At 45.5% G+C, this 13,336-nt stretch overlaps 1 protein-coding gene across 1 annotated transcript; it reads left to right on the forward strand.

Annotated features, from left to right (window-relative positions):
* The first annotated feature begins 3,492 nt into the window (after positions 1-3,492).
* MRPL57 (mitochondrial ribosomal protein L57) lies at positions 3,493-13,118 on the forward strand. Its single transcript, XM_073628418.1, has 2 exons — positions 3,493-3,649; positions 12,735-13,118. Exon 2 carries the CDS (start codon positions 12,748-12,750, stop codon positions 13,060-13,062), a length of 315 nt encoding a protein of 104 aa, XP_073484519.1. The 5' UTR covers positions 3,493-3,649; positions 12,735-12,747; the 3' UTR covers positions 13,063-13,118.
* The last annotated feature ends 218 nt before the right edge of the window (positions 13,119-13,336 follow it).

Below are 13,336 nucleotides of genomic sequence, written 5' to 3' on the forward strand. Positions count from 1 at the left end.
CTAAGCTCTCCACCTCCAGAAAAAGCTTTCGCCATACAATGCAATATGAAAGAAGGCATCCCTTTAAATATACATGCCAAAAAAATTGCAGCCTCTCTCTCCCCTCTGCATATTTTCCAATGTAGATGTCCATTATTCTTGAGCACTTGGACAATGTGAATGCAAACTGCTATGCGTTGCAAAATTAAGCCACAATATCAAAGGGGAAACTGCAGACAGTCTAAAAAAATGATAGCAAGCACTCTTAAGTATTCGCACATAGTGCCAGCTTTCTTCTAGAGCACCACAGGCATGGAGACCCAATTTAGACTTTAGGTAGGAGGCTGACAATTTGGCCTACTTTCTGTCTGGTCTCCCACATCTCACAGGATAAAAGAGCTAAAAAAAAAAAAAAAAAAGTTACTACTGGTCCATCAAAATTATATGTGGCCTCAATGACCAATACAGATAGTAGATTTTTTAAAGCGGTAATAAACCCAAAGGCAAACATTTATTACATTGCAGCTTACCAATTCTTAGATGTGATGGCTGCATTCGTTTGCTTTTTTTAGGCTTTCTTTTTTCTATTTTCATCTGATAATCCAGCAGCAGGTCTATTGATTTTCAGAGCACAAACTCCTCCAGCAGAATGTATCAGTTTACATGGATGAGACAAACCACTTAACACCGTCAGGGGTGATTAAAATGATCAGCTAATTTTATTTATATTAAAACCTATATCCCAAAAGGAAAAAAAAAAAAAAAAAAAAAAAAAACGGTTTGCTGTAACTGATTATACAGTGTGAGCTGTAGTTTGGCTTCAATGTGTTAGTGCATCTAAATCTGCTAAAACATATAACACTCCCCTTCCCCCAGACTGACAATGCTGCTGTCTGTTGTGCCTCCTCTTCTCATCCCTCCAGAATTGTGTCTCATTAATACAGGAGGAGTGCTACTGGCCAGATCACCGGGTGAAAAAAAGAGGGGAAAAGCCAAAGAAAACTGCTGCAGCCACCACAACTAATGATTGGTAAGTTGTAATATATTACATTGTTGGTTTTGAGTTTATTACCACTTTAATAGCCAAATCAAAATCTGTTGAGGTGCCTTTTTGTGTCCTTCTACTCATGTCTTTGTACATCGACTTCTGTAATCTGAACACCTAAACAAGTATTAATTACCTCGGTCTTCACAAGAGGACGAGGACCTCCTCCTGGACCTATCCCCTTGGATGTCTGTCATGCCTATAAAAATACAACACAAAGATCATTCAAAAAACATATGGATGGAGCAGGTTGAAGCATTTCATTTATATTTAATACAACTTTTCTTTCCTTCTTTCCTTTTTTTAAAGTATGATATTTGTTACATTTACTTCGGAGGTAACCGTGAATCTTCAGCTTTGTACATACTATATGATAAAAGCTCATTCTGGTTCCATGCTGTTAAAGTCTTAAGCCTCGTACACACGGTACAATTGTTGGCCAACCGAGCCTCTGATTTTTGTCTTAAGGGCGTGTGCCAGGATCTTGTCTTGCATACTAACGGTACACGATTGTCAACAAACACGAATGTAGTGACGTACTACGAGGAATTTCAGCTCTTGAGCGCCACCCTTTGGGCCCCTTCTGCTAATTTCGTGTTTGGTGAGCACTGATTCCGAGCATGCGTGTTTGTACATTCGACTTTTGTGTGACGGATTTGTGTAAGAAAATCTGACGTCAAACCGTTGTCCGCCAACGGCTGCGATGCATAGTAGCCCATTATCCTTTACCTTTGCAGGGAAACAGAGGAAGTAACACCCACCAGGGTTTACTTCCTCTTTAAGACAAAAATCAGACGCTCGGTTGGCCAACAATTGTACCGTGTGTACGAGGCTTTAGGCTGGGTTCACACATGCTGCGGCCATGGTTCACAGCATGGGGTCCCGTGCGTCCCTGTTCACCGATTTAGGTGCGAATCGGGTCCGCATTTGTGCCTGAATACGCACCTGAATCGGAACCAAAGACGCACAGGACCCTTTTTAAATGTGGACTGCAGTCGCCCTGGAGCTGTGTGAACTGGCTCCTTTGAGAGACGGTCACACTCTCCTATCATGTGACCTGGATGCGGAGAAACCCACATCCAATTCACACAAGTGTGAACCCAGCCTTAATCTAAAGAGGTTACCTGTAAAGGCTTTTAAAGCTTCACCTATGGATAGTAAAATGTACATCATTTGTCGCCGTTGCAGGGGTGTGTGTGCAATTTTAATGCATGACATGCTTGGTATCTATTTACTCAGCGTAACGTCATCTTTAATAAATTTACCAAACAGTGTTATGTATTGTTTTTTTTTTTTTTTTCATTAAAATAAAAAATTGCATTTGAAAAAACACTGAGCAAATACCGTGTGACATAAAAAAATTGCAAAACCCTCCATTTTATTAGGGCAGGGATATGCACTTAGCAGACCTCCAACTGTTGCAAAACTACAAGTCCCATCATGCCTCTGCCTCTGGGTGTCATGCTTGTGGTTGTCAGAGTCTTGCTATGCCTCATGGGACTTGTAGTTTTGCAACAGGTGGAGGTCCGCTAATTGCATATCCCTGCTCTAGGGCCTCTACTTAAAGGGGCTGTAGACCCTCGTGGTTTTTCACCTAAATGCATTAAGATGAAAAATCACCTGTGATGCAGCTGCCCCCCCCAGAGCCCCCCTTTTACTTACCTGAACTTGATCTTTCCAGCGACGGGACGAGCACAGCAGCTCCAGCCGATGTCTCGGGTCCTGATTGGATAGATTGATAGCAGCGCAACCATTGGCTTCCACTGCTGTCAATCAAGACCAATGGGGGGGGGGGGGGCAAATCCTGCTGTCTGTGTCAATAGACACAGACAGCAGGACACGGGAGCGCGCCCGGACAAGTGCCCTACGAGGGCAAATAAAATGATTGTTACATGTAAACAAAGAGTGCCAGGAATTAAAGTGTGCCCCTTTTGTAGACTCCATGATTTTCTCTTTATTAATTCTAATCCATAGAGATGAGAACCCCAGTAAGCCGCCATCTGTGGTGTCACCGTCAGAGTCTATGTACATAACACAGGGCCCCCCTACACAGTAAACAGGATTTAACCCTAAATATTCACATTCCTACATCAGCCCAACCATTACCGGCCCTCTTGACTCAACCCCCATGCTTCGGGTTGTAGTCCCAGCGATATAACCTCCCCCTCTCATCACTGACCTATGATCTCTCAGCTCTGCACCATAACACACCAACACTGCCCCAACATCACCGCTCAGCCCCGCTTCTCTCCGCCGCCATGACACCGCTCTTTTTACATCACTTCCGCCATTTACCTGGCACACGCATGCCGCCATTTTTTCTCCTGGCAGAGCGCTATTAGAAGCGCGATACGACCGGGTGTGAGAAGGCAAAATAAGTGTAGCTACGAATACATTTCTTCATTTCGGTTCTAAACGTTCACTCGTAAGAACGTTTTGGTATAATAAACCCGTTTAGCTTCAGGTTTAGCCCCAAAGAAATATGGCGGCCGAGGCATTTCCGGCGCGGGGCCCATCAGGGTTCGCACGCTGAAGGGCAATAGAGCGCGGCTGGCCCGGTGACCTGCCGGGGAGAGGTAGCTGACAGCATCAGGGGGTACTTTTCGTGTGAGCCGGAGGTCAGAGGTGAGTGGTGTTACTACCCCGATGAATATATAAGAAGGGAGGCCACTGATCACCACCTTCACACAATGCTACTTGTCTGGTTGGTGTGATGATCCCCAGGCTTCACAGTGTTCTCAGTCACTGACCCAGAGAGAAATAAAAAAGATGTGGAGTAGTGCAGCTGATGGACCAGCATGGCAGCCAGGATAATTGGTTACAATGTGTGTGTTTGTAGAGGATGAGACCTTTCCAGAGGGGGACACAGCATGTCCCTTCTCCATCACTTACGTTGCCGGTTGTCTGTCACTGAGGGGTGATGCCTCAACTGTGCCAATACAGACAGTCTGGGTTTGCCCGGAACTTCCAGGACTCTGGGCGTGCTGCTGCCACGAAGTGAGGAGTAAAGTATGGCGCTGTCAGCAGGGGCATTGTGACAGCAAAAAATGGCGCTGTCAGCAGGACTATTGCAATTCTTAAAGCGTGGCGCTGTCAGGGGAGGGGCGTTGTGACATGTAAAGTAGGGCTGAAACGATTATTCAATATTATCGATAATGAAAATCGTTGTCAACGATTTTCATTATCGATTAGCTGGTCCGCATCATTGGTGTTCCCCGGAGGACTAGTGCCCGGTCATTTGTGTTCCCCGGAGGACTAGTGCCCGGTCATTGGTGTTCCCTGGAGGACTAGTGCCCGGTCATTGGTGTTCCCCGGAGGACTAGTGCCCGGTCATTGGTGTTCCCCGGAGGACTAGTGCCCGGTCATTGGTGTTCCCCGGAGGACTAGTGCCCGGTCATTGGTGTTCCCCGGAGGACTAGTGCCCGGTCATTGGTGTTCCCCGGAGGACTAGTGCCCGGTCATTGGTGTTCCCCGGAGAACTAGTGCCCGGTCATTGGTGTTCCCCGGAGAACTAGTGCCCGGTCATTGGTGTTCCTGGGAGGAATAGTGCTGCCCCATCATTGGTGTTCCCGGGAGGAATAGTGCTGCCCCATAATTTTCATTATTACTTTAAATAAACAAAAAAAATGCACATTACGTTTTTTTTTTAATGATTTTATCCAATTAATCGAAACAATAATCGGCCAACTAAACGATTATGAAAATAATCCTTAGTTGCAGCCCTAATGTAAAGTATGGTGTAAGTCAGGGGTGTCAGACTCAATTTAATCTCGGCTGCATCAACAGTATGGTTGCCCTCAAAGCGCTGGTTGTATCTGGGGTGTGCTACATACAGAGTGCAGGGTTCAGGAGTGAGTTATGTACAGAGTGCAGGGTTTAGGAGTGTGCTATGTACAGGTTGCAGGGTTCAGGAGTGTGTTACATATGGAGTGCAGTGTTCAGGCTTACGCAGAGTTCAGGAGTGTACGATGTACAGGTTGCAGGGTTCATGAGTGCATTACCTGCAGAGTTTAGGAGTGAGCTATGTACAGAGTGCAGGCTTCAGGAGTGCGTTACATATAGAGTGCATTGTTCAGGCTTACGCTGCATGCAGAGTTCAGGAGTGAGCTATGTACAGAGTGCAGGGTTTAGGAGTGTGTTATGTGCAGAGTTCAGGCGTGAGCTATGTACAGGTTGCAGGGTTCAGGGGTGTGCTGTGTACAGAGTGCAGGGTTTAGGGGTGCGCTATGCACAGTGCAACCCTACCTAAAGCTTAATCACCTCTCTCTCTCTCTCCTACCTGACCCAGCTCTAGTACCTACCCGTGTAGGCCGCTCTGCAGGGAGAACGTTCTCTCTCTTACATTTTGGAGATCTGTCCCTCCTTGCCCCACCATAAGTACATGCACGGATCTCTTAGATCTGGGAGCCGCTGAAAGCAAAGTTGTCCCTCGTAAACACAGAAGGCTTCTGTGTTTAAAAGTGACAGCGGGGAGCGAAGGGTGAAAGACGGAGGTGGCGGAATGGAGTTCTCCCGTGTTCTGGATGCAAAACTGGGTGTGAGGGCCACATGACAAGACCTGGCGGGCCAGATTTGGCCTGTGGGCCTTGAGTTTAACCACTTTAACAGTGCTGGGACAAGGTTATCTAGAGCGCAGGGCAAACATGTCAAATTGCGCCCCCCTCCCCCATTATGTATGAGTATTATGTGTCAGCAAAAATCCCCTCCCCCCAAAAAAAATTGATCGCTAATCTGCTTGCTCACCCCCTAACCACCCAGCTCAAATCCTCTCTCTCCCCATATGCCCCCAGCACAAATCCCCTTCCCCCAAAAAATAAATATTCCCCCTCCTAGCACAAATCCTCTATGCCTCAACTTTCCCCTCCAAACACAACCCCCCCCCCTTTCCAGCACAAATTCCCCTCCCCAATCCCCTATCCTAGCACAAATCTCCCCCCACAAACTTCCCCTCCTAGCACAAATACCCCCCAATCACTCCTACTAGCACCGCCCCCAAAAAAAAATCCCCTCAAGCATTCCTAGTAAATCTCACCAAATCTGCCCTTCTAGAACAATTCTTAACCCCTTACCACCCCCCTAAATTCCCCCACCCAACACAAATCCCCTCCCCCCAATCTCCTTGTGGTGCCCCCCTACCCCACATAATACCACAGTGCCCAGGGCAGTCGCCCCTCCTGCCCACCCCTTGTCCCGGCCCTGCACTTCAATACCGGGCACTTATACACCTTCCTGCCAAGACCAATTTTCAGCTTTCAGCGCTGTCACAGTTTGAATGACAATTGTGCGGTCATCCATCACTGTACCCAAACTAAATTTTTATCATTTTGTTCCCACAAATAGAGCTTTCTTTTGGTGATATTTGATCACCTCTGCGGTTTTTATTTTTTGCTAAACAAATAAAAAAAGACCGAAAATTTTGAAAAAAATAAGTTTTGCTTTTGTTTCTGTTAAAAAATGTTGTAAATAAGTAAGTTTTCTCTTTCACTGATGGGCACTGATAAGGCGGTACTGATAAGACGGCACAGATGAGGTGGCACCAATGAGCGGGCACTGACGATGGGCACTGGTAGGCGGCACTGATGGGTGGCACTGATGGGCACTCATGGGTGGCACTGATAGGTGACACTGAGCACTGAAAGGCTGCAAAAATGGGTTCTTATGGGTGGCACTGATAGCCGGCACTGCTGGGCACTGATGGGCACTGATACGTGGCACTGATGGGCACTGATACGTGGCACTGATATGAGGCACTGATAGGCATCCCTGGTGGCACTGGCAGTGGTAGGCATTGTGAGTGGGCATTGATTGGCAGCTGCCTGGGCACAGATTAGTATTTCCCTGGGGTCTAGGGGGCATACCTGGTGGTCCAGTGTGGTGGCCATCCTGGTGGTCCTGGGCGGCTTCCCTGGTGGTCCTGAGTGGGATCCGAGGGGGGGGGCTGTGCTGATAAACAATCAGCACAGACCCCCCCTGTCAGGAGAGCAGCCGATCGGCTCTCTTCTACTCACGTCTGTCAGACGCGAGTGAGGAAAAGCCGATCACCGGCTCTTCCTATTTACATCGTGATCAGCCGTGATTGGACACGGCTGATCACGTGGTAAAGAGTCTCTGTCAGACTTACACACCGCAACAACGATCGCCGCGATGCGCGCCCCCGGGGGCGCGCAGCGGCTTAATATCCTGATCACGTCATATGACGTCCGGTCAGGGTATTGAAACTAGAGGTCGACCGATATATCGGCCGATATTTGGCGTTTTTTTACTTAATCGGCATCGGCCGGATTGTGCTGATAAAAAAGGCCGATTGTAACTTCAGCCGTGACTTGCAAATGACTTCTGTAATAGAGTCAATGCAAGTTGCCTGAAAGTTATCTTCTCTCCTCCTCTGGGCAGCCTGCCAAGTCTGATAAGAAGATACATTGTATCTCTTCAAGTTCTTTTTTTATCAATAGACTGAACTCCGTGTAGGAATTCTCAGTTTAACCATTTAAAGACTAAATCTTTTCTGACACTTGTTGCTTACAGGTAAAAATCCTGTATTTTCTGCTAGAAAATCACTTAGAACCCCCAAACATTATATATATATATTTTTTTAGCAGAGACCCTAGGGAATAAAATAGCGGTTGTTGCAATATTTTATGTCACGCGGTATTTGCGCAGCGGTCTTTCAAATGCAATTTAAAAAAAAAAAAATACAGTAATGAATTAAAAAAAAAAAACTAAGCAGTAAAGTTAGCCCATTTTTTTTCCTCCAAAAGTTTTGATTACCTGTTTTTGTGTATTTAATATTTAAGATAGTTTTTTTTTTTTTTTTCTAAATTCTACATACAAGTGAACTGATTGGAGGTTTGTTTTGTTTAATGTTTAAATGTAAAAAATTTTCTGTATCACTTAAGGTTGCTTTCACACTGGAGCGGGCATGCGTTGATGGTAAAACGCTGCTAGTTTTAGTGGCGCTTTACCGTCATTTTAGCGGCGCTATTCGGCTGCTAGCGGGGCGCTTATAACCCAGCTAGCGGCCGAGGAAGGGGTTAAATGCGCCCCTGAAGCGCCGCTGCCAAAACGCTTTGCAGGCGCTTCGGCAGCGGTGCGCATTCATTTCAATGGGCAGGAGTGGTGGTATACACCGCTCCAAAGATGCCGTTTGCAGGACTTTTTTTTACACCCTGCCAGCGCATCGCCTCAGTGTGAAAGCACTCGGGATATCACACTGAGACTGCAGGGGAGCCGTTTTACAGGCACTTTACAGGCGCTCTTTTTAGCCCAAAAGCGCCTGAAAAACGCCCCAGCGTGAAAGGGGTCTAACTGTTAGATTTTATGAGATGAAGGGAAAAAAAAAATCGGCCAAATATATCGGCCCAAAAAAAATCGGCATCACATATTGGAATCGGCCACCGCGATTTCTAAATATCGGCATCGGCATCGGCCAGAGAAAAACCCATATCGGTCGACCTCTAATTGAAACCACTTTGCCGCCGTCATTTTGCTATATGGTGGGCGGCAAGTGGTTAACATACGTGGTGTAAGTGAATACTGCATGTGTAAATGGGGTGTCCAGCCAACATTTTTCTAGAACAATGTCCACCATCTAGAGGATGCGGATCAGAAAAGCATCTCCTCATACGGACCACATCTATGTGTAAATACTGAAAACATCTTCTTACAGAATCCCTTCTCTCCAGGCATGGTGTCAGGCTGGGAAGCAAATACAATAGGCAAAAGTGATCCACATAGGTCTCATGTACACTGCTGCTGGTAAACGGACGTTTAGGAGCAGCTGGGCATTTTTTTTCAACTGCTCCTGAACTCTCCTCTGTTATCTTATCAGTACATGTACACAGGGTCGTTTATAGTCGTTTCTAGGCAGTTGAGTTCAGAGGCCTTTTTTGGAAAGCAAAAAAATGAGTTCAGACGCTGAGTTTAGAGGCATTTCAAGCGCTAAACGCGGTAACTCGCGTTTAGCTGCGTTTCGTTTAGAGGCGTTTTTCATTTTTGGCTATTTTGGGAAAATTTTTTTTTTTAAATATATATATATATATTTTTTTTTTTCAAACGCTTCTAAACGCAAACGTGGCAAAACGCATGTTACTATATCTGTCAACTTAAATTGTTCTGGAGAGGCTGTAAAAACGTCTCGTGTACATCAAGCCTTAGAGGGGTGATGTCCTGCAGAGGGATCCCTGTAACCACAGGTAAGGTGATGGTTCACTCTATGTGGTAAGTTGTCAGCCCTCCCTACCTCATTTCTGATGGAGCACAAAGAACACAAACCTCTCCCCTCATAACCCCTTCCCCTCCTACTCATCATCTCCTCCTCATCTCCATAACCCCCCCTCCTCCTCATCTCCATTACCCCCCTCCTCCTCATCTCCATTACCCCCCTCCTCCTCATCTCCATTACCCCCCTCCTCCTCATCTCCATTACCCCCCTCCTCCTCATCTCCATTACCCCCCCCTCCTCCTCATCTCCATTACCCCCCCACCTCCTCAATCTCCATTACCCCCCTCCTCCTCATCTCCATTACCCCCCCTCCTCCTCATCTCCATTACCCCCCCTCCTCCTCATCTCCATTACCCCCCCTCCTCCTCATCTCCATTACCCCCCCTCCTCCTCATCTCCATTACCCCCCCTCCTCCTCATCTCCATTACCCCCCCTCCTCCTCATCTCCATTACCCCCCCTCCTCCTCATCTCCATTACCCCCCCTCCTCCTCATCTCCATTACCCCCCCTCCTCCTCATCTCCATTACCCCCCCTCCTCCTCATCTCCATTACCCCCCCTCCTCCTCATCTACATAACCCCCCCTCCTCCTCATCTACATAACCCCCCCTCCTCCTCATCTACATAACCCCCCCTCCTCCTCATCTACATAACCCCCCCCTCCTCATCTCCATAACCCCCCCTCCTCCATAACCCTCCCTCCTCCTCATCTCCATAACCCCCCCTCCTCCTCATCTCCATAACCCCCCCTCCTCCATAACCCCCCCTCCTCCTCATCTCCATAACCCCCCCTCCTCCTCATCTCCATAACCCCTCCTCCTCATCATCTCTTCCTTCTTCTCATCTCCATAACCCCTTCTTCTCATCATCTCATTCCCTTCCTCCTCACCATAATGCTTCCTCCTCTCCATAACCCCTCCTCCTCATCTCCTCCACAACCCCTCTTCCTCGTCATCTCCTTCCCTCCTCATCTTCATAAGCTCTCCTATTTACATAGTTAGTCTCGTTGAAAAAAGTCCATCTAGTTCAACCGATAGAAGGAAAGAAAAAAAAAAAAAAAAAAAATATATATATATATAATAATAATTTTTTTTTGCTAGAAAATTACTTAGAAACCCCCCAAACTATATATATATATATATATATATATATATATATATATATATATATATATATATATAATATTATTATTATTATATTTTCTAACTCCCTAGAGAATAAAATAGCGGTAGTTGCAATGCTTTGTGCCGTATTTCCGCAGCGGTCTTACAAGCACACTTTTTTTGTAAAAAATACACTTTTTTGAATTAAAAAAATAAGACGACAGTAAAGTTAGCCCAATTTTTTTTATATTGTGAAAGATAATGTTACGCCGACTAAATTGATACCCAACATGTCATTCTTCAAAATTGCGCCCGCTCGCGGAATGGCGACATACTTTTACCCTTAAAAATCTCCATAGGCGACGTTTAAAAATGTCTACAGGTTACCAGTTTTGAGTTACAGAGGAGGTCTAGTGCTAGAATTATTGCTCTCACTCTAATGATCACGGTGATACCTCACCTGTGTGGTCTGAACACCATTTTCATATGCAGGCGCTACTCGCATATGCGTTCGGTTCTGCACACGAGCTCGGCGGAACGAGGCACTTTGCATTTTTTTATTATTATTTATTTTACTTTTTATTTTGACACTGTCCTTTTTTAAAAAAAAAATGTTTGGGTCACTTTTTTTTCTTATGACAAGGAATGTAAACATCTCTTGTAATAGGAAAAAAAAGCATGACAGGACCTCTTAAATATGAGATCTGGGTTCAAAAAGACCTCAGATCTCATATTTATACTAAGATGCAATAAAAAATGTAATTTAAGAAAAAATAAAATTCTTCTTTTTAAGCACATTGGGCGGAAGTGACGCTTGACGTCGCTTCCGCCAGTCAATGCTATGGAGCCGAGTGGGGGCCATCTTCCCCTCTGTTCGGCGGGGGGCCTCTCCCGCCACTGATAAAAAGTGATCTCACAGCGAATCCGCTGCAGAGACCACTTTCATCTGAAAGCCGACCGCCCGCTGAAGAAGAGGATACTGGAGTTATGGCAACTATCTGCTGCCATAACAACAATATTCCTCTTCAAACAGCCCACATATAACGACGGCAGGCGGTCGGCTAGTGATTAACAGTGAGAGACAAAATAACAACAAAAATATCCAGAAAAACGCATTTCAAGAAAAGTTATAAATTGATTTGCATTTTAATGAGTGAAATAAGGGTGCCTTGGCGACGCTCTGTAGCTTACGCATGCATTCGCAAATACATGCAGACTAAACCCCTGTATTTAACGCATACTGTTAGGTAGAGCTGTGCGATTTTCTAAAAAAAGAAATTCTGTGATTTAAAAAAAAAAAAAAACTCGATTCATGATTCGAATCGAGTTTTCTTTTTCTTTCTTTTTTTTTTTGGACACTGCGCCGGTCCTGAGGAGCTGCGGGCAGGAGTTTTAAGGCGAGGCCGCGGCTTCGGCCTAGTCCGCGGCGTCCGGGCTCTCGCGGACTAGGCCGAAGCCGCGGCCTCACCTAAAAACTCCTGCCCGCAGCAACACAGCCGGTCCTGGTGAAGAATAAAAAAATATAAAAAAAATCGATTTGCTGAAATTTTGAATCGATTTGACCTCTCAACTCGATTCAAGATTTAAATCGATTTTTTTTCCCCAGCCCTACTGTTAGGTTGATTCGGTTGTCTGTGAGTTGGTCGGTAAGCAAGCTTGGTTTTTTCCTTAGATTTATCCTTGGCCTTGTTTGTACCTTTTCTCAAACCAATCTACTGAGCTGACCAGAACCACCTCTTGAGGGATTCCTCCTTTCCATAAAGCCTCATCATCTCCTTCCCTACCTCACCTCCTTAACGATTCCTCATCTCCATAACCTTTCATTATCTCCTTCCCTTCCTCATCTCTATAATGATTCCTCATCTCCATAACCTTTCATCATCTCCTTCCCTTCCTCATCTCTATAATGATTCCTCATCTCCATAACCTTTCATCATCTCCTTCCCTACCTCATCTCCATAACCCCTCCTCATCCCCGCTACCCTTGCTTTTCATCACCTTCTTGCCCTCCTTATCGCCACAACCCCTCCTCCTCATCACCTCCTCCTCTCCTTCTTGTGCCCAGTCAGAAAACACAGGAAGTGTTTAGCTCATGCAACTTCTGGCAGGATAAACAGGTATGCTATGCACTTGTCGAAAAGATATTACAAAAATGTTTGGCATATTTAGAAGACTAAAAGCGAGTAAATAAAAAGTTGATTGTTAGCGTTTATATACTTACACTTTAATTCTTTTGCCACTGACAGCTGTTATGGGGACAAGAAGAGATTGACATCTCCCCAGCAGGGACACAGAGCATTCAGATCTCCTTTCTCACGTTATCGCTTATAAAAAAGTCAGTTGAAGTCTGTTTTTAATAAGTTATAAACTTTTTTTCGTTTTATAGGAATAACTTGACCATGTTCCTGACGAATATCCTCCTGCGGAAAGGCATAGGTGGTCGCCAATGGATTGGCAAGTACAGACGGCCTCGGGAGGTCACATGGACCATGAAGGAGAGTATGATGAGGAGGCTGGAAATAGAAGCGGAGACGGAGTATTGGATCAGCCGACCCTACATGACCAAAGAGCAGGAGCTCCGGCATGCCGCAGAGAGGAGGCACAGACAGTTCGAGGAGGTGAAGGCCCAAAACCGGGCCAAATTCCCTCCTCACAAATACGTGGCTGACCATTTGAATCACCTGAATACTACCAAGAAATGGACTATCCTGTAACTGAATTGTTCTTTGCACTTTGCATTCTTGTGGATATTAATAAATGTATTAATGCAGCTCATTGTGCCCAAGGTATTTTCTTCATACATTCAAAGCCTGCCTCTTGTTCCAAAAGTCTGTGACCAATTGATTCAGGGCATGCTAAAAAAATGGGTGTGTCTACAAATGAGGGTGTGGTTTTGTAGGCATGGTCAATTGGATGTCTCCATATTTAATTTAGAAAATCTGGTAACTTTACAGTAAGGTTACATTTACAGTTCTACTGTGTTATGTG

Source organism: Aquarana catesbeiana, linkage group LG04, assembly GCF_042186555.1.
Source record: "Aquarana catesbeiana isolate 2022-GZ linkage group LG04, ASM4218655v1, whole genome shotgun sequence".
In the NCBI taxonomy this organism is placed as follows: domain Eukaryota; kingdom Metazoa; phylum Chordata; class Amphibia; order Anura; family Ranidae; genus Aquarana; species Aquarana catesbeiana.